Below are 22324 nucleotides of genomic sequence, written 5' to 3'. Positions count from 1 at the left end.
AGCAACCCAGATTTCTGACTTCAATATCTTACCTGAAAACTCTCTTTAAGAATTAGTGTAAAGCAATAATGAAAACAATGGGTTACATAACACATGAATCCCGGTTTAATAAGTAGCTGTTTCCAGAAAATTCCTAACATAAAATTCCTAACATAAAATAGTCATCCATAAATATGTGTTGGGCTACTGGCACATGAAGAAGGACATCTGGGGAGTTGTTTTCTCAGGATTAAAGAGGTTTTATGTTCAATTTTCCAACTTCTCTTATGAAATCTCTCTCTGAACAATAGCACAGGTTGTGTGTTTTATGTTGACATGAAACAGTGTAATCTGTTACTAAGAATTTTTTTTACTCTGAACTACCTGACTTGTATTGGGTTTAATGTTAGTGTTGCAAGTAACCAAATCAACAGGCTTAAAATCCCCTCTGACTTCTTTTCCCCTTAAAGCCCTTCATAGTCTTATTTTCCCCAACTCCCTAGTATACTCCTGCTACAATAAGAAGGCTGGTCTTTTCATCTCAAAATCACATACCCTTTCTTATTTGTGCCTATCTTGGCCTGACCTTAGGCCCAGTGTTTGGCACATAGTAACAATAAATGGTTTACTATTATTGTTATTATCACTATTATTGTATTGCCTATAAACTCAACCCTTCATTCAAGGCCTAATCGAAATCCCTCCTCCTTCTCCTAATTTCTAATCTGTCTTCCTTACATCTACTCTTAATATTAATACTATATTATACTCTATTCACCCACTTTATAACCCACTTTAGTTTCCTATCTTAGCTTTCCTCCCTCTCCATAGAAGTTTTTAAGAACTTATATATTTTACTTTATTTACAATTTTAAAACTATGTTTGAGAGCATTCTGTTCATCTGAACATCCACAGGTTCAAAGCCATTTAAATTGCTGCATTGCACTGAACTGGTAGACTGTGTTTTCATTAATGTGGTCTTCAATTTGCATCTGATTTGATTGCCACTGAGTATTAAAGAAGAGCCCTGAATTTGGAAATTAGTGCTAGGTGTCCTGCTATTCATTGTTCTACCTCCAATAATACCTAACCTCTAGAGACTTCCCTTTCTCTATGAAAGAATTCTATAGCCTTTTTCGTCTTTTTAGTTCTAAAATAATGATTCTGTGTATATATATATATATATATATATATATATTTATCACATTGGTGAGTGACACCCAAGAGTCAGGATCCAAGTGCTGGGAACACAATGCAGGTGTATTCTCATATCTGCTTTTAAATTCAAATGTTGCTATATCACACATCATGTAGTCTCTGAAAAACTCCTTTGTACACTCATGAGAGAATGTGAATGAAAAAAAGGAAGATAAGATCTTCCTGCTATTATGAAAATAGTTTTGACCTTGTGGACCCCCTAAAAACTATGCACACTTTGAGAACTGCTGGGTATAGGGAAACAACCAGCTCTCTTAGGCAATAATGGTTCAGGACCACAAGGAAAATGACAATATCTCCCTCTTCAGAGAAACACCCTTGCATTTCAGTCACATTACAGACAGCCTATTTTACTGCAAAAACTCTTCACTGGCTTATGCTGCTCCCATCTCCAGAACAGCTGCCTTCCCTGCCCTCATCTCTCCCTATGGAATAACTGTGCATCAAGGTCTTGGTTTTAAGTGCATTGGTTTCCTCATCTGTAAAATGGAAACCTCATAGTGATTTTGTGAAGATTAAATAAGACAATTTCTGTAAAATACTAACAGTTCCTACCAGATAATAAGAGCTCAGTGAATATCATCTATTCCTGTGTTTCTTGTTGTCATAATTATTATTACATTTCTGCCTCACTTAAATTAACTATATTCCCCAGATCCATCCTGGGGATACTTGAAACATAGAGACCACTTAATCAGACTGATGAATGAATTAAAGAATGAAGAAATAAATTTTGTAGGTTTTTTTGTAGTTCATTAAGTTCTTTTTGATGGCTTAAATAATAGCATATTTTTGAAATGGGTCAGCATAAAGGAGTGCTAAGAATTCTGGACCAAGAAGGCAAGGTGCTTACTCAACTGCAGATTACCAGCTAATAGATCTTATACAAGTAATAGTATCCTTTCAGAACTTCCATCTGAAAAATGAGCAAATACTTTTTTGCTCATTTTACAGCAATTTTGAGAGGATCAAATTAAAAAAAACTACACCCCAAAACAAGCCCCAAACTGCGAGCAGTCAAGCAAATACAAAGGATTGTTGTTGCTATTGTTGTTGTTATCAAACAGTTAGTTGGCTATTTTAATAATGTCTGCTTTCTAATAGACATTAATTCTTGATTTTCTTAAATGAAACATTATTTTCTTCTTCTTTAACAATTAGATATTATCAAGGTATGAGTGAACTTACAATTCTTTGTTACCAAATGTGGGACATAGAAAAACTGAAATGAAAATGACATATTTTATGATTTTACTTTACAAATGATCTCTGTGTTTCATCATTCCAGGTGCCTGTGGTGGCCATACTGGGCTCAGGCGGGGGGTTCCGAGCCATGGTAGGATTCTCCGGTGTGATGAAGGCACTGTATGAATCAGGCGTTTTAGATTGCGCTACCTACATTGCTGGTCTTTCTGGATCTACGTGGTTAGTATACATTTTAAATCTTAGTTTTGTCATCCTAAATGCTTAGCGTTTATCTACCTGAAACTTAGAAAAGAAATGAGGATTTAGAAAATTGACATTAACTTCAAATTACTGAAATATTCCAGCTTGATGCAGTAATTTGTTTCTTAAAAATATTTTTTAAGGCAAATTCATACCTAATGATGACTGTTGTCATAAGTTTTCTCCCTTTAAGCCCGTTTGTGACTTAAAATGTAGTTAAACATAAAACAAAAAAATAGGTCAATTGAAATAATTCTATAGAAATACCTCAGAAGTGGAATAACATACTCCGCCCATAATCAATTTAATCTTCCTATAATTTACTGATTTGTAATCTTGCAGCAATCATGTCTAAGTCTACATGATTCACTAGGCATTCATTTTCTTCTTTAAGGCAAATAGAATGAAATGCAAGATACCTTAGTACACAGAAGAAGGAAACAACTTCTGAATGAAGAAATGCAATAAATTTCACTGATTTATATCTAATTATGAAATTAATCCTTTAAATGTATCTAAGCTCAGCTAAATTTGGAGACAGAGTTAAAGCATCTGCATGTATAATATTTGTATACTGTAGATTTGCATTTTCAAGAATATATTTATAAAACATTTTCAAAGACAATACTATGTACTTTTTGGTTTGCTTACCTCACATAAGCACATTGAAAATCAAATATTTAGTCCTTGCTTAGATGTCTCAAATAAAAGTATCACCTTATCATAGAACTTCTGATATTGGCTTATAAGGCCTTTTAGTCACTCAGCCATGGTAAAACTTACCTTTTATAATATTTTATTATATATAAATATATAACATATGTATTATATAAGTATATATCATATAATTACAATATATATAATAATATATATTATATATGTCTGTATTTTAAAATTTCTGTGTCTTCTCATCCTGTGAGATGGCTATGAGTTTCTTCATCTTTCAAGTAAAGAAAATATGATTCAGAAGGCAAGTGATTTGTCCAAGATCACTAGCAGAGCCAACATATAGACTTAGGATTTTGATCCCCTACTCTAGGTTCTTTCAACTGAACCAGAACCTTCTCTTGGACAGCTATATATTCTACATCAGTGGTCCCGAAGCTTTTTGGCACCAGGGACCGGTTTCATGGAAGACAATTTTTCCACTGGGGGGGAGATGGTTCAGGAGGTAATGCCAGCGATGGGGAGAGGCAGATGAAGCTTCACTCGCTCGCCTAATGCTCACCTCCTGCTGCGTGGCCCGGTTCCTAACGGTCCGCGGCACAGGGGTTGGGGACCCCTGTTCTACATAGAGATTCACATTTAAAGAGTCTACAGTTTCTTATATATTTTGAACCAGATTCTTTAGCTAAAAAACAAAAACTTAGAACCATGGTTGCCACCTTCTGTGTATGTACTCTCAAAATGATTTGTCTTTTTAGAAAGAAAGGTGTAGCCCATCATTATTCTTCCCCTTGAAGGAAAGAGCATGCACCTGCCTGTTTAATGAGTAATATGAATGTGATGGAAAAACTTGGACCCTTAGATTAATTCACCTATTCAAGCATTTTATTATTACTCTTCAGGTAGTTTTCTTTATCTGTATTCACTGATTTTTAGATCCCTGTGGTCCATCACTGACTAATACATTGCAAGAAGCTTGCTTCCTTAAATTCATCTAACAAAGAAAGACCAGGCCTTGAGTGCTATTTTAGTGGTGTAACAGTGTATATTTGTGTTTAATTAGAGCTGCAGTCATTGCTTTGGTTATAGATTTGGGAAAACATCTAAGATCCCCTGTCAGGGTTCTGAAAACAAGTCCTACAAAATGTAATTAAGAGAATTTTAGATGTTACAGGCCAATCATTTAAATACTATAGGCCACCTTAAATTCCTGCTCTATCCTTCAGTGTCTAATTTCCTCAAAGGTTAGCCTTTTCTTTTTTTTTTTTTAAATGTATACATTTTAATGTTGCAGGAAGTTGACTTTAGAATTAGCCTATCTTTTTTTTTAACATCTTTATTGGAGTATAATTGCTTTACAATGGTGTGTTAGTTTCTGCTGTATAACAAAGTGAATCAGCTATACGTATACATATATACCCATATCCCCTCCCTCTTGTGTCTCCCTCCCACCCTCCCTATCCCACCCCTTTAGGTGGTCACAAAGCACTGAGCTGAAGCCTTTTCTTAGTTATTCTATTTCCTTAAAATCCATGTACTCCTAAAATCCTACAATCATTTTTCACCAAGAGGCCACATAATTTCCAAATATAATGGTGTCTTTTGAAGTTCTTATTCTCCTCAACTTTTGGGGGGAGTCAGGGAGGATGAAGTTGGGAGTTGAGATATTTCACACGTTCAATTGTCCCTCTTTCAAATCCCTCCTACCATGCCTTTTCCCCCCCGTCCTCTCTGATTGCTCTCTCCTCATAGCTGTCTTTTCTACTTCCACTACTTTTCTCCTTAAAATGAGCTTTCCTCCAGTCCCTCCCCTTTTTTCTATTATATCAACACATCCTCCCTTCCCTTGGTAATTTCACCAATTTGTACCACTTCAGTTATTACCATCAATAATTTAATTTGTAGTTCTTCAAAACATCCAAAAACTTACTGGAAGAAAAGCAAGCAAGGAAGGAAGGAAGGAAGGAAGGAAAGAAGGAAGGAAGGAAGGAAGGAAGGAAGAGAAGAAAGAAAGAAAGAAAGAAAGAAAGAAAGAAAGAAAGAAAGAAAGAAAGAAAGGAAGGAAGGAGGGAGGGAGGGAGAGAGGGAGGAAAGAAAAAGAAAGAAAGAAGGAAGGAAGGAAGGAAGGAAAGAAAGAAAGAGAGGAAGGAAGGAAGGAAGGGAAGAAGGAAGGGAGAAAGAAAACCCTAATGGACAATGCAAAGTAGCCATCAGAGAAGAGAATCAAGGGAAGATGGGTTTGCAGAGGTCAAGCATGGGAGTGCTTCACAAAGTAGTGGGTATTTTAATAGAGGAAAGATCTATGAGAAGCTTCGCTTAGAACTGGGTTTGGAGATTTCATGGTTTTAGCGAAAATTACTAGATAAAGTAAATGAAAGGCACTTTTGATCATGAAATTACAAATAAGAAATGAATAGGAGAAGAAAGAAAGAAAGGTGGGAATGTGAACCTTAGTAGGAGCCATCTATTATTTCAAGATGGGGAATATAGGACCCAGGAAATGTTTTTGTTTTATTTTTGTTTTCAGAATATAAAAGACTAGAGCATTTTTGTAGAAGTCTGAGGTGAAGGTAACAGTATAGAGGGATAGATGGAAGATAAAGAAATAGATGGATCTTGGATATAAAGAGATTCGGGCAGAGACAGGACAGGACAAGATAAAAAGCACAAGTGAAGCTATTAACCATGGAGAAAAGAGACACTTCCTGAGACAAAAGAAAAGGTGGTCAGGATGATTCATATTAACAATTTTCTCTCAAACAGTATAGGTGAGAAGGTAGAAAGTTCAAAGGAAGGAATTCGGAAACACTTGGAAAAAGAAAGTACACTCTTGTGTTGTATAAGTTTTTATATTCTGCTGATACATGACCATTATCTGGCACAAATTAGGTAATACGGAAATATCTGGAGAAGGCTTGGACCTCCCGTAAAGTTTTCTGTGATCACAAAAGAGAATTTTATGTAAGACAAAGCTTTTCTTATAATTGCTACTATCTTTATGATAGTTATTTCTGAAATTATTTTTGGGTGATAGTTGTTATTCATTAAATGTAAGAATTAGCCAAGCAGGAGAACTGGCCTGAGTGAACTAGTGACAGTAATCCTGTGTTATTTTGCTCAGTGAGCACAGCTGTCTTCCTCAGCACAGCTGTTCATTTGTGGTGTCACAGGGCTATTGGATTTCGACTGCTGTGTTTGTATGACATTACCGTCTAAAGAGAAATGAGAGCAGCTCTGTGTCTATAGGCAATGGGACCCAATTCATTAAGCTATAAAAAAGAATTCAAGAATGACAACTTTCAGTTTAGCATCTGAAGAATTCGTGGGACATTGAAAAATGAACCAATTTTAGTAGGAGCTGACCTGTAAGAAATGATAGGCTAAAAGATCAAGATTATGTTAGAGAAAATATGTTGTTTGAGGTGAAGACTGTGCTAACGAACCTCTCCCACTTGTCACGTGTTTAATGACTAAATGAAGCCTTGCATAAGTAACTACATTTTGGGGAAAAACTAATCTAGGAATTTCTTTAGGATTTCAGGATACTTGCTTCACAATGTCGAGGGTCTTGTTAAGACATTCCAAACCTTTATTGCATATGAGAATCACTTCTGGCACTTTTTTAAGCAGAGAAATTCTAAATGTTTACCCCTGAAGATTCTGATTAGGAAGGTCCTTTTTTGTAGGAGGCAGACACTGATATTTTAAAACTTTGACTCTGTGATTTGGAGGCAGGAAGTGAACTGAGAATTCCTTGTTCTCTGGCATAATTTAAAGGTTTTTTTTTTTAACTTTGTACTTAGCCTAAAATACATTCATATGGAGAGAATGAGGTGTCCCATCATATAAATATATTGAAGAATTAGAGGTGAATATTTTCAGATTTATAGAGAAATAAATTGAAGACCCTTTCATTCAATAATTATTTATGGAGGCCCTGCTATGTCTAAGACACTTAGTTTTTGAAACTTGATTGGTATAATTGGGAGTCACTTATTGGTGAAGAGATGAAAATTAAGGCTTAACTACAGAGTTGATGCTTGTGTGCTTTAGATGGTAATATGTCCACAGAAGCTCATGATAGCTGAATTCTGCCTTGGTGCAATCAAAGAAACAAACAAACAAACAAAAAGCAAAAAAGCAATTTAAGGAAAACTGACCATTGCCTGCTATTGCATCTTTAGCTGTCACCAAAGCCAAAATCCAAGCCTTAGATGTCACCATAATGATGTCATGAAATGTCTATCCAACTCACACTTGTTACTTCTAAGCAAAATGGGCTCATACATGCTGAACAAGCAGAGAACCTTAGCCCCAATGCAAATGGTTGAGGTATTCTAGGTCTTTCTGTCTTTCCATAGGGCTTGTATACTCGAGCCAACTGCTTCATGGGAGGGAAAGAAAGAGAGAAAGGGGGAGAGAGAGACTCCCCAAGTGAATGAGTTTACTTCAACCTTTAGAGAGCAGAAATGGACTGCAGCCGTTCTACATGGAGCAAAAAAGAGAGAATTGGACTGACATGCATATGCACTTGACCTCTTAAAATGATCTGCCTCTGAAACTGTGGCACAGATTCCTAGGTTTTGAGCAATCTCTGAACCTCAGAGGAAGGATTTTCTTAGTCTAGATCCAATGGCGAACATTGGGAGGAAGGGAAGAGAAAAGAGGAGCCTCCAGATCTTGCTGGAGGAAATCCATGAGGCTGAGGTACTTGTTAGAATCTTACATTGATTCATTTTAAAGACCAACTAAATATAGATGGAGAAGAGAAGTCTTAAATAACGTGGATGAGATGTGAGTAATTACATCATTCTGCTGAACAGTTAGAAATGACAACTTCCAATAGCAGAATGATCATATCATTTCCTCTTCACCTACCTTAAAAAAAAAAAAATTCTGTGGCTAAATTGATTTCTGCTGACATTGTTTGTTTGATTCTTTTCCTTATTTTTATCCTGCTTCATTAAGGAAAGGATTTGATGTATCTTAATAATAAAGTAAAACTGGAATGCATACAATAAAGATAGAAGTGGAAAAAAGTATATGTTTGTGTGTGTGTAATATATATATGTATAAAACTAGAAACTAGATTAAAAGTTCATGCTATAACCTGTAGCTTTGGGAGGCATGAGACACAGACTTTGGTTTCAGGTTTCTAGAATTCAAGGCAAAATCCAAACTATGCACAGTTATATAATGCACATTTTTAATAAGTTAAGGGCAAGCCAGTGATCCATGGATGTAGAAATTATTCTTGATACTAAGACCAGTAAAGAATTTCTTAATGTTCTCATAAAGAATGAAACATATCCTGAATAGTTCCAGAACTGATCACTTAGAAACTCAAAAGGAAGTTTTATTTTCCCAGTTTTATTGTATCCTTAAAGGTAAACCAATATCATTACACCAATGTGTGCATTTATTGAAAAGCATGATGAGGTCCAGAATCAGATCTTTGTTCATCTAGATGAATCATGTGGTAGACCTTGGGATAACTATGGGAATGGATGGACTCTGCATCTTTCTAGCAATCTCAGCTGTATTTTTAATAGATATTTGGTGATTATATCAGGCTTGAGTTCAGAGTAAGTCTATCTGATTTATCATTATCTCATGTTGTGAGAAATGTTAAGAACCCAGTTTATATAATAAAGATCTTTTAAGAATGTTTAATTTTTTTTGCAGAACATGTGTTCCATTTTAGGTCTGTCATCACTCTTCATTTGTTAAGTTTTAATTATTCTCAGTTTGTCTCTAAAGAACTCTGAATCCAACAAGTAATTCTAATTTAATGTTAAGTGGGAGTAGTTTGGTCTCTAAGAACTGAAATCTTACTTTAAAGATTTTTAAAAAATAAAGGCTATCAGGGGAGAGAACAGATTTTAAATTCGAGTTCTATTATTAATTGGGGAACTGTGAACATGTTATTTATTTATTTATTATTATTTATTTTTTCTGTGATAGTTTTTTTTTTTAACATCTTTATTGGAGTATAATTGCTTTACAATGGTGTGTTAGTTTCTACTTTATAACAAAGTGAATCAGTTATACATATACATATGTTCCCATATCTCTTCCCTCTTGCATCTCCCTCCCTCACACCCTCCCTATCCCACCCCTCTAGGTGGTCACAAAGCACCGAGCTGATCTCCCTGTGCTATGCGGCTGCTTCCCACTAGCTATCTATTTTATGTTTGGTAGTGTATATATGTCCATGCCACTCTCTCACTTTGTCACAGTTTACCCTTCCCCCTCCCCATATCCTCAAGTCCATTCTCTAGTAAGTCTGTGTCTTTATTCCCGTCTTGCCCCTAGGTTCTTCATGACCTTTTTTTTTTTCTTAGATTCCATATATATGTGTTAGCATACGGTATTTGTTTTTCTCTTTCTGACTTACTTCACTCTGTGTGACAGACTCTAGGTCCATCCACCTCACTACAAATAACTCAATTTCATTTCTTTTTATGACTGAGTAATATTCCATTGTATATATGTGCCACATCTTCTTTATCCATTCATCTGTTGATGGACACTTAGGTTGCTTCCATGAACATGTTATTTAAATTCATCAGTCCTCTGCTTATCTTTAAAATAGAAGAATTGAAAGTTATCACAAGTCTTCAAGACAACACCTTATGAGCAATTAGCCAGCACAGGCCTAGAACATTCCAAGACTCAATAACAGTTAGTTTTCTCCCCTCCATGAAGGGAAGATAAATCACTGTGGTGGCATTTTGATATGAATGTCAGGGAGACAGGAGATTTAAATATGTGCTACATTCTCTTTGGTTGGGTGAAGTGGTAGAGTATTTCTTTCATTAGTTTGTGCTCTCAGTTCAACAGTTCAATATACTGTGCTTGTCGTATACTAGGCATTTGCTAATCATTGAGACTAAAAAAGATAAATAAGCAAAGTTTTCCTTGCAGATGGTCACAACTAATTAGCGGAGACAGATAAGTAAACTAATAATTAATATTTAGTTTGAGAGCTACAATATTAGAGATATTGGTTCCTGGGAGGATCATAACTTAATGTTTACTGTCTAAATGTCAAATACCAAGGCATATGGTGATTTCCAGCATCACTAGAAGTGGCCAAATGGCTGTTGGCCAAGAATCTTCACAAGAAAGCATTTATCTTTCAGACCTACTCCTCTCCATGATTTCACCATTAGATTTGTATGCTCAGAAATTCTGAGACCTACAGTTGGCAAGGCTTGGGATTCTGTCTAGTTGGCCAATGGACAATTAAAAAAAACAACAACACACACACAATTGTCAGGAGAATTAGGCATTCACAATTGTTTGCACAGCACATTTTCTACCTATAGATAATCATAATGGAAAGTCAAATTATCAAATTGCTTGGCTAGTATTATATCCAGCAAGTCAATTTATTTACATGGCTCTCAGTGTGTTGTGTCATCAGTCTCTGATGGTCTGATAGGGATACCCATTCCTGGAGACTAGACAGTGAAGAGTTGGCCCAATAGGGCATCCTCTCCTCTGGACTGTGCAGGAGAAGTCCAGTGTTTCCTCTGAGACCTCTCCTTTACTTCCATTGTAGACCAGCTATATTCTGATTGTTGCATCCTTTCCTTAAATGAGCTAATATCTTCAATCAGAAAATTAGTTAACCAACTATTTCTATTATTCTTTCATTTTCTGATGGCAAAGATGACTGCTTTCTTTGGAGACTATTTACTGTGTGATGCCCTTTATCGTTACTGATTGTCTTTTGTTTTCTTTACAGGTACATGTCAACTTTATATTCTCACCCTGATTTTCCAGAGAAAGGGCCAGAGGAGATTAACGAAGAGCTAATGAAAAGTGTTAGCCACAACCCTCTTTTACTTCTCACACCACAGAAAATTAAAAGATACGTTGAGTCTTTATGGAAGAAGAAAAGCTCTGGACAACCTGTCACCTTTACTGATATCTTTGGGATGTTAATAGGAGAAACACTAATTCACAATGTAAGCCTTGGCTCAGTCTACAATCCTTTTAATACAAGAAGACCATGTATATCGTAATGTTTTAAATAAAACAAAATACGATACATTTTGTAAAAGTCAGTTGACTCACCTTATCCTATCAACATGTACTGAGTAAATACTCCCTGCCAGACATAACTCTTCTATAATACGTTTCATTCTACATTACATTAGTTCTTACCAGCTTACTAATTTATTCTAACTATGTGTCAGTTTTGTTGTTGTTTTTGGTTTTTGGTTTTTTTTGGGTTTTTTTGGCCACACCGCGCGGCTTGCGGGATCTTAGTTCCACGACCAGGGATTGAACCCGAGCCCTCGGCAGTGAGAGCGCAGAGTCCTAAACGCTGGACTGCCAGGGAACTCCCTACGTGTCAGTTTTGATGTATAGGGAAATACTTTTGTATTCCTTTTCTTTGGAAAAATACACATTTTAACCCTTAACTGCCCATTCTGCCCAAATAGCAATCTTTTTAGATAAAGAGGTGAATACAAGTAATATTTAAATAGCAGAAGAAGAATGGAGCTTGCCTGGAGAGAGTCAGGAAAAAAAAGGAGTGAATCACATGGAAGAAACCCATTCGATACATGACAACAGAACGACATTTTATCTGAACATGAAACAGGGCGGGTAGAGTTTGTGCCAGGGAATCTGGGGGCTCAATTCCTTCTGGGCTCCCTAGCTGCCAAACGTCGACATAGTCCCGAGACGTATAGCTCTTTTTAGAATGAAGGTAATTACCTCCATAGAGCTTACTTTTTGTTGTTTTTCAGGATCAGAGGTTCCTAGAAGTCATAAGACTGTTTTTATTACAAAAATTTTGTGTCTTGATTAGAAGTACTATTTTACATAGTTTTTTTAAAATCTGTATCTGTTTGTATATGTAAAACCTTTTCTTTCTTCTGTGGACAGAGAATGAACACTACCTTGAGTAGTTTGAAGGAAAAAGTCAATGCTGGACAGTGCCCTTTGCCTCTTTTCACCTGTCTCCACGTCAAACCCGATGTCTCAGAGCTGATGTTTGCAGGTATGGAATTTCCTCTTGCAAAACATTTCCTGGAAACTTTGAACTGTGGTTTCTAATGATTTTCTTTAGAGGAAGATCATAAGCAATTTTAGTTGCTTATTTTAATATATTTCTGTAACAAAAAAACTTTTGAAAATATAAGAATATTTTAAACTAGATGATTTTCTGGTTGTAGGGACTATCCTACAAAACTAGTGACTAGTATATCTTCATTCAAATTAGTTGGAAAGAAGATATAAAAGTAAATCATGAATATAATCAATATTCAATTTTAATTATTCATTTCTCAAGGATTTTTAACAAAATACTATGCCTAGGGCTTTTAGGCAAGGCATATATTTTTGTTTGCTGCTTATCTGTTCATTAAATTGGGTAACATGATACCTGTTTATCATTCAAAACACTATTCTAATTTTTATAATTCAGCACCTTAAAAGTACTAGTCTGTATTTGTGGCAGCTGGTGAACAAAATGCCTCATTTTGTTAAATCTCAGAGGTAAACATTTATTTCTTCTGTAGCTCTGTTTCTTGTTGGGTGCCCTAAAAGTATGTGACGTCCTACTTCTCCAGGCCACTGCCAGTCTGAGTCTGCAGTGTGGTAGAATTTCTGACTGTGGCTAATAGGGTTCACTGTATTTTTATGAAAAGTATCTCAGTGACATCAGTCACACCATGAGCTTAAAAAAATCATTGTGAATGGCATGTAATTACTAGATTTATATCTAGAATTCTTTTGCAGTTTTACCAAGTCTCACTTTTTCTTCAACCGACTACTGTCAAGCAAGAATTTTGAATAGTTTATAAAAGCAGTGCACCTGGAATTCATTCATTCAACAAGTGTTTATCAATTATCTTGGCTAAAATGTTTCTCATGCTTATGGTTCAGAAAGCACTTATCATATTTATTGTCTTATTCAATATTTACTACAACCCAGGGAGGGAAGGAGGTATTTTTATCTCTGCTTCACAGAAAAAAATAAAATAAAACCTCAGAAAGATTCAGTGATTTGCACATTGCCACCTAGAAAGTAAGTAGCAGAGCTGAGAATTGGTCTTGAAATCCTTTGTTCTTTTTATAAAAATATTGGCTTCTCTGATTACTGATGATGTAGAATGTAGTATGCCAGGTGCTGAGCATGAACTCCCTTCCCCTCCACAGTATGTTACCCTTTTTCTGTAAGACCTGATAGTATGTTTGAGAAATTTACAATAGTTATTAAAGAAGTTAAATCACAAGAGAGAACAGAATGTTACTATGCACTGTTTCCTTGACCAAGTTGTGTGACACCTTTTAGCCTCAGTTTTCTCATCTGTTAAATGAGGATGAGACCCTCCTTATAGTATTTTGCTAAATAAATGAGGTAAAGTATGTAAAGTACTTAAAACAATTGCAGGCCCAAATCAAGTTTCAATAAATCTTAACAATGTGGAGCGTTCTATGAAAGCTGTATGAGAAGAGTCAGAGGTCTGAAGATGAATAGAATTTGTATATGAAAGGCAAATTTAATTCTTGGATGGGGGGTTCAGGCATGCAGTAAGAGTGTCGGATAACCATGGCCTACTCAGCAGCAATGAGGAACCACACTGTGTGATGGAGTTCATAGGGAGAGTTAAGATTCTATCATATATGAAAAGTAAGGGCCATGATAAATTGTTTTTTCTTGTTGGTGGTTTGGTTTTGTTTTGTTTTTGCTTTCCCATAGCTATTGTCTTATGAGGTCTTGGAATGCTTGGAAATTGGTTGGTAAATACCACTAGCATGCCAGTCAAATTTGTGCATAGCCAAACAAGGCTTCTTTTACCCCAGAAGCATTATGATTTAGTTAAACAAGCATTAAACTAATTTGGAAGCCTTGTCTTACTTCTAAGCTGAAATACCTTGGATGGGTCATTTAATCTCTCTGATTCTTATTTTCCTCATTATTAAAAAGAAGGATATTAATAAACATCAGTTTTATCGTACAGAGCTATTAAGCCAACTGCATGAGATAGGGATAATACTGAATATGATAAAGGGACATAAAAATATAATAGTTTTATTGTTACTGTTACGATTGTGAACGGCATTTTCACAGTTGTCTCTTTCTATTCTGAAGTTTTAGCCAGCAGCCATTCTCAAGAGAAAATCTGACTACAATAATTAAAGAATAAATAATATTTCCAGCGAGTGAATATTTTGGATTCATCTAGAGTGAGAAACGGCTGTTTTATGTGCAGTTAGTAGTCTTTCAACCTGGATGTGTCTGATTTGGGCCAACTGCCTAATTTCAATATTGTTACTGAGATGAGAGAAGCCCCATTAACCTTCATTGTTAAGTTTCTATGATGAAGAGGTTCAAGCTGTTTCTTCCAACAGAGTTGGACAAAACCATCAAACGTTAGTTATGTTGATCTTGTACCCAGATAAGACATTCAAAGGGGCATGTTATGAGTGTTTGGTAGCTTGAGTTATTGGGGAAAAAGAAAAAGGAGACATGCCTATACTTTATGCCTTTAAATTTGCTTAGATTAAAATGGATATTCAAGAAAAAAAAGTTAAAATATTATTTGAATTATATTATAAAAAGTCAAAGACCAAAATTACCTTACAGAAGTTTTATCAACTTTACTTCAACAATACCAGAGAATGTTTATATCTTCCCTCTCAGAAAAGTTTTAAACACTTTCCCCTTTTGAAGACTTTAAACACATAAATATTAGTTGTTTAAATGGTTACATATTTTTGGTTCCTCCACTTCACTACATTTCTAGCAGGATTTCAAACTTTCATTTTAAAGTTTCCATTGGTCAGTAAATTGCATTTACTGAGCATAATTTATAGACTTAACATCATGTTAAGTTCTTTAACAGACACTATAGTAGTAAAAATATAGTACTTCCTCAAGAAGTCTATAGTCTCATTAACGAGACAAAAATAAAACATGAAAAATTAGTAGACCATACACATAGAATACTACTATCTTTTAGAGTATATAGAACTGACATAAATTGTAAGACATTAGAGATTTAGTATAGTCATAAGAAAGACTTCATGAGGGTGATGGAACTCAGATTTAAGTTGAACTTGGAAAGATCTATCAATTGGGAGTGAAAAGTCAACTTTGTGTGAACAGTATAAGAAAATGTTCAGAAGGGAAGCCAAAGGTATATTTTGGGGAGCAGTAAAGAGACACTAGCCTTGGTCTCATGCGTGAACTGGTGAAGAGTAGTGGTATATTTGGGAAAACCATTAGTGCCAAGTTATAGAAAGCTTTGAATTCCAGACAGAAATGTTTTTATTCAGTTATGATAATGGGAAGTACTTAATGATTTTTGGTAGGGCAATAAAATTATTTAAATAGTGTTTTTGAAAAAAAGTATTTTGGTGATTCATATGGGTAGATTGGTAAGAAGGAAACCAGAAGCAGTGATATTACTGTGTTTCTTTAAATAAGGTCCTGAAACTAGGGAGAAACTGATAAGGAAAGAGAGGAGAAGATGGATGTGAAAAGCTTAAAGGTTGCCAGTGAAATGTGTGATGGATGGATTCGATGTAAGTGGGTTTAAGAGTGATTTCAGTTAAGAAAAATTTTTTTTTCTGGGCGGTGGTAGCGTGGTTTACAGAAACAGGTAAGCTAGACTGGGAAGCAAGGTGATGAGCTCCTTTCCAGGCAAGTGTAGCAGGGTATGATGACAGCATACTCAAGCGTACAACAAGAAGATGGAAATGAGTAGATGGAGGCTCAGGAGAGAGGTTCAAGTTTGAAATGTAGGAATCAGCAGCAGAGAAATAGTAGTCAAAGTACCGTAGTGAGTTCTTCAGTGAGGATTAGAGAGCAAATCTACCTCTTGAGAATGTCTCTCATTACTGTGTATACAAACCACAACATTAATCAAGAAGAGATTGCTAGAGAAGTAGGAACCAGGAGGTCTTTACGCTTTAGTACCCTGGAGAGGGGTGTTAAATTCAGAGATAAGAAATTACTCACAGTGATATAGAAATTTTCCTAATGGCCTCTGATTCATTGCTAGTCATGTCTCATTAACTCCATGTAAGTCATTATAAAACACACCACTTTGTCATGAAGGGTATATGCACCATTTGGCTTTGATGTGAAATGAATTATAATGTGTTCTCATCACAATTGTGATTTTATAATTTGTTTCACAAAAGTAGAATGTTCTAACCTATACTATTGAGTAAATAATAAATATATGCATATCCACAATTCCTTTTCCAAAACTTTGAGGACAGATGTTTTAAAATTCAGAATATTTTAGATTTTGAAGTTAAAAAATATACTATGTATTACATAATACCCCACTGGGATCTTATAATCAAATAGAGTGATTTCTCCAGTGGAATGTATTGATATTCACATTCCATGGGATATCTAAAGATTAAGCCTCACATCTTTTCAAGACTGGTTTTTCTGCTAAATTAGTTCAGGTCAGGTTTTACTACCAAATGAATAGCAAAAAACTTGTGGGTTTTGGAGTTATTTGGATTTTGGATTGTTGGATAAAGAGTTATAGACATGCAATAATTTTAGAAAGGGGAAAACTGAAAAAAAAATAAAGGCAGACAGAGAGTTTGGGGTTAGGCAGGGGTGCATGGTAGTGGGACTCCATAGAAGATGGTCAACAAAGACTTTGAACTAAAGTTAGGAAGGAGCAAGCCTTATGGTTACAGAAGGGAATCGCAAGCATAAGGGCTGTGAGATAGGAATGAGCTTGGTCTCTTGGAGGAACATTAAGAAGGTGTGTGGCTGAAGTGGAATAAGTAAGACAAAATGTGATAGGAGATTGGTTAAGATATGTAGTCAGACAAGGAGCATGGGCCAGACCATCATGAGGACTTCTCGGCCATGTTTTTATTTTCAGTGTAATGGGAAGCCATTGGAAAGCTTTCAGCTGGCACTGGTGTGGTGTGATTTATATTTTTAAAAATCCATCTGGCTACAGGATATCAACAAGATAGTAGGGGAATAGAGAAAGTCTTAAGAGGCTATTGTGGAGATCCAGGAGAGAGTATGGCAGCTTGTACCAGTATGGTCATGGTGAACAAATGGATAAGTAGCCCGCTTCTAACCACATCTGATGATGGAGCCTACAGACTTGATTTTTTGTATTTGAGATATAAGAGAAAGAGGACCATCAAGAATAATTCTAAAGTATGGATAGTGGTATGAATATATGAAAAGTAGTACCATTTACCAAACAGGGGAAGACAAAGATTGGCAAGGAAATGGGAGTCGAAAACCAGGAATTCTTTTTGGATAGATTAAGATTCAGATAATTATTAGGCATAGTTATAGCCACAGGAATACATGAAATATAATAGTGGCTACTATTTATTGAGTGATTAGAATGTGCTATGTCCTCTTCTAAGTTCTTTAAGTTTCTTAACTCGTTAGATCTTCACAACAATTCTACAAACTATCTACTGATTTTATTCACATTTTACAGATTAAGGAAATAAAACACAGAGGATACAAGTAATCTACCCCAAATTGCACAGATTTTAAACATCTGAGCCAGCAGTTTTAAAACTGAGTCTAAAGTTTTCCCTTCTTTAGAATTAAGATGGACTTTATAAAAGATGTGTGAGTTTTTAAATGCGAAAAGCTATTCAATTTGTGCAAATTAAGGGCTCCTTTGTGTTCTCATTTTATTCATCGGTAAGCTTTCCCCTCCCAACTTCTCCTATACAATGCCATATGCATAATAGGCATTTGGTTAATTTTTAAAAAATATTTTAAATAAATGAATGAGAATAATCACGACAATGTTGAAGTAATCTTTGTGCACATCTCCGTAGTATTTCCCTATTAATGGATTGCATTTTTTAAAATGATTTCAGATTGGGTTGAATTTAGTCCATATGAGATTGGCATGGCTAAATATGGTACTTTTATGGCTCCTGACTTATTTGGAAGTAAATTTTTTATGGGAACAGTTGTAAAGAAATATGAAGAAAACCCCTTGCATTTCTTAATGGGTAAGTGATAAAAATCTACCATGAGTTTGTTTGACTGTTTTAAATCCTGGTGCATTCTAAGTTATTCTCTGTTTTTGCTTTATTTTAGGTGTCTGGGGGAGTGCCTTTTCTATATTGTTCAACAGAGTCTTGGGAGTTTCTGGCTCACAAAGTAAAGGTTCCACAATGGAAGAAGAACTAGGTATTGTAAAAACATGCTTACATTGATAATAATTACACTATATTGGTAAATTTCATTAACACATATGTTGAGAGAAAATTAAATCATCATAAAGATTGTAATTGTTCTAAAGTAGGCTAGGCTAAGTTGTGGTGTTCAGTAGATTAGATGTATTCAATGCATGTGCATCTTACAAAATTTTCAATTTACAGTGGGTTTATTGGGACATAACCCCATTGTAATTTGAGGAAGATCTGTACTCCTTTTATCAGTAAGGGTAGCTTTTTGAAGAATAGATTCAACAACAATTGAATGCAGTATAACACTTAAGTTCATGCTTGTCAGTTCATTTACCTCTTAAATACTACCTCACTTCTCACAGCTTATTCATACCAAAAAAGAAGGAAAAAATGTTTCAAATCACATTTAATAAATTAACACCAATGATTTTCTTTAAATCTAACTCACTAGCCCACAATAAATTAAAAATAATATTTACAAAGCTTGAAAAAGTAGATGAACTCAATTGAGGACCAGCAGTATTCATTTGTTATGATATTTATACCATAGAAACATATGTTTTCTTTAATGAATAAATTTGATTTAAAGTAAATGAAACAAAACATGCATTCAGTATCTCCTAAATGTCTTGCCATCTGTAGCTCAATCAACACTAAATTTTTCATGGCTATTTTGACTGGCGGTGGGATGGAGCAGGGAGATGCTAAATTTGAATTTGGGGCCAGCCTAGCTGAGGCTGGGGAGAAGGGTCCTGTAGATTATCAGCACACTACCTACCTACTACCTCTTCTCTGTGTGTGAAATATCACACATTTATTTGAGGACAGAGTTAACAGAACAGCATAAATGACTTTCTCAACAATCAATTTATCTGAAGAATACTAGCATGTAAAAAACTTACTGTAGGATTTTTCTGACAAGCCATCCTTAGTTATTGCAGACAGACAGTTTATTTAATTAAACTTTATATGCAAAACAAAAATATAATTGTACTTTAATTAATGCACTACAAATTGGCTTATAAGTAGTATGATCACTCTTCCTGTGAGAATTGATTTTAGATATGTGATATTGATATTAAGTGCAGTAACTTGCTATAGTCCTTAATATTTGGGGGTAGTTCTTAGTAAATAATGGAGAAGTGATCTTATGATTGCAATAGAGCCAAAGATTTTAATATAAAAATAAAAACAACCAAAAAGGCACTTTGTCCTTGAACTTGCTCCTGTCCTCCGAGCATCACTCAGTGAATAAGCAGCCAAGGCTGGTGGAACTTTTGAGTGTTCTCTGACCTTAACTACAGAGCCACATGCTCTTAAGGGTAACTGAAAGGCAAAGTGCATAATGCTGAAAAGCTCTGACTTGATTTATTTGAATGAACATTATATCCCAGAAGAATAACCTGTTCTCAACTCTAACTTTGTGGGAATAACTAACTCTCCTCTAAGATGTGAAGAGTTCAGAAAAAAAGAAGAGAAAAAGAATAGAAGTACCACCTCTTATGAGGCTTGCTTCTCTGTGTTCTTCTATGTTAAATAATCCAGATAAACCCAGGGTTTGCTGCTTTTTCCTTCTAAGGCAGGAAGAGAATAGGACTGAAATAACACATCTGAAGGTGGATGAGACAATGGCTGACGGCCAAGGAAAAGGAGAATGTTTATACTCAATAGTCTTGAATATTCTTTGTTGTGAGACACCCCCTTTGAGACCAGTGGTTTGGCAGCTTATTTACTTTCTCTGTGTGTCAGACTTAAGGGGAATATTGTGTCCTTGAGAACCACCGGCCAGCAGGATGCGTGTTACCTCAGATTAGGTAAGGGTTTCCAGAAATGAGACCAGAGTGGTGGCTGAGGGGAATCTGAGGACTCCTGGTGACCCTTTCATCCACTGGCCGACTAAAGTCTACCTCTTAAAGTGGTGTTCAAAGGTGGTTTTTGTTTTGTTTTCCTCTCTTTCAAAGAAACACTTTAAGGTAAATTGGAGCATAATATGGGGAAACCAAATGTTATACCTATATTTCTCTCAGTTTAAAAGCCCAAAGGGCTCTCTATTACTGAAAGTTATCAATTTGGAGTCAGTTTCTTAGGATTAAAAAAAAAAAATTCTATTGACTAACAGAAGGAAAAAAAATCACTCTACAGATAAAGATTTCATGTACATGTCCAAAAAATGTTTGATTTTTCTACAAATGTTGATTATAAAATGGTTTGTGTGCTCCATAATTTGAGTGCTTCTTACTTGAAAAAAGACAAGTTATGCTAGATTTTATTCTTGTTTTTGTTTTACGGATTTATGGTTTCTATTTTAGTTTTTATAACTGCTCTCTTAATATGTTCCGAGGAAGCATAAACTGATACCAAAACAGACATTTCAAAGGACAATATTCAGTATTATTAAAATCAAAAGATATATTAGTAGCTTCATTCATTTTGATGAAACAATTTTGTGGCCCCCTTGTAAATTTTGGCTTTACCCTGTATTGACCTTCATAAACATCATTTCAACATATTTAATTGAAGAAAAAATTTTTTGATATAATAAGAATTATATAATCAAGTTATTCTTTCTGTCAGAATTAAGATAAACAAATAAAAATTCTCCCCTTTAAAATCATATATAAATAATTCTAAACTAATTTTTCATACCCTGGGAAATTTTGCTTTCAAATGAGAAATTTGAAAATACTAGTAAAGCTAAGACATTTAGATTTACTAAATTGACCTAGATTTATACCAGTAAATCTAATAGACCTCACTGTGGTTTTGCTACGATTACTTCCTTGCAGTAAATTTCATTGTGAGTCTTGACACCTGAGATTCTTCAATTGTTTCGTTTTCTTTCTGCAGAAAATATTACAGCAAAGCATATTGTGAGTAATGATAGCTCGGATAGTGATGATGAATCACAAGAACCCAAAGGTAAGAGAGCTGGAACCTCCTCTGGCAGAAGTGGATTAAGAAAGGACATGAATGTTTTGTCTGATTTTCTCACTCAAGATGCTAATGGTAGTCTCTGCTTAAGGCATTGAGTTATAGAATGGTAGCTTTCAATTCAGAGCAAGAATTAATGTCATATATGTAATAAAATATGCAACACAAGTATCCCTTATTTCATTTCTTTTAAATACCTCAAAAATATTATCAGTTGAACAGAGAACAAACTGAGATGGTAGAAATACCAAATTCTGTGTTAAGTCTGATTAGAGCACCAGGCTTCTCAACATGGAAATTGTGATTTGGGAACATTTTTACATGGCTTTAATAACTAAAATTTAATCTTTTAAAATCTTATTATTAAGTAACCTGTAGAAAATGATGTTCTCACTCCATTCCTGAGCCTTATCCCATTGCCAACATTCTATCTGTCAGGAAGGGATCAGTGATGAAGTGGGGTGGAATTATTGAGAAATTTTTGTTTTGTATATTACTTTGTAGTACAAGTGAGTACTTTTACACCTTAACAAGGCGGTTTTTAGCTTTGTGTGGATCCCGATAGTCAATGGGGAGTCGGGGAAGAGATAAGGCAAGGATCACGGATATTTGTTGCAATTGTTATGTGGTAAAATGGAATGATTTTACATTTTGACACAGCCATTGGTACAAATGTTCCTAATAGCTCAAAAGCCAAAACAAATAAAAAACAAAGAGAAGATTTTATAACAACTGGGTGAACATGTCCTGTTATAGTTTGAATACAATCATCTAGATTTTAAAAGATATTAAATGCTTTCTTGTCCAAAACCTAAAGAACTCCACCAGCCAAGGTATAGATATTGGAAGAGCCTGTTTAATCTTTGCTGAATCAACACTAAAATTAAAGTTCTCTTTTCATAG

General features: G+C 35.1%; 1 protein-coding gene across 4 annotated transcripts in view; it reads left to right on the top strand.

Moving 5' to 3' along the window:
• PLA2G4A (phospholipase A2 group IVA) overlaps nucleotides 1-22324 on the top strand; it is a 158343-nt gene that overhangs the window by 101291 nt on the left and 34728 nt on the right. For 3 of the 4 annotated variants that reach the window (XM_082401668.1, XM_082401667.1, XM_082401669.1), the window contains 6 exons: nucleotides 2487-2623; nucleotides 11064-11286; nucleotides 12215-12329; nucleotides 18173-18310; nucleotides 18399-18491; nucleotides 21338-21409. In XM_082401668.1, the coding sequence (XP_082257794.1) occupies nucleotides 2487-2623; nucleotides 11064-11286; nucleotides 12215-12329; nucleotides 18173-18310; nucleotides 18399-18491; nucleotides 21338-21409 (778 nt within the window). The remainder of the gene's footprint in view (nucleotides 1-2486; nucleotides 2624-11063; nucleotides 11287-12214; nucleotides 12330-18172; nucleotides 18311-18398; nucleotides 18492-21337; nucleotides 21410-22324) is intronic. The other variant, XM_082401670.1, reaches the window with a different exon arrangement.

Source organism: Balaenoptera borealis, assembly GCF_965194805.1.
Source record: "Balaenoptera borealis genome assembly, chromosome: 1".
Classification (NCBI taxonomy): domain Eukaryota; kingdom Metazoa; phylum Chordata; class Mammalia; order Artiodactyla; family Balaenopteridae; genus Balaenoptera; species Balaenoptera borealis.
This window is presented reverse-complemented; position numbering and strand designations above follow the sequence as displayed.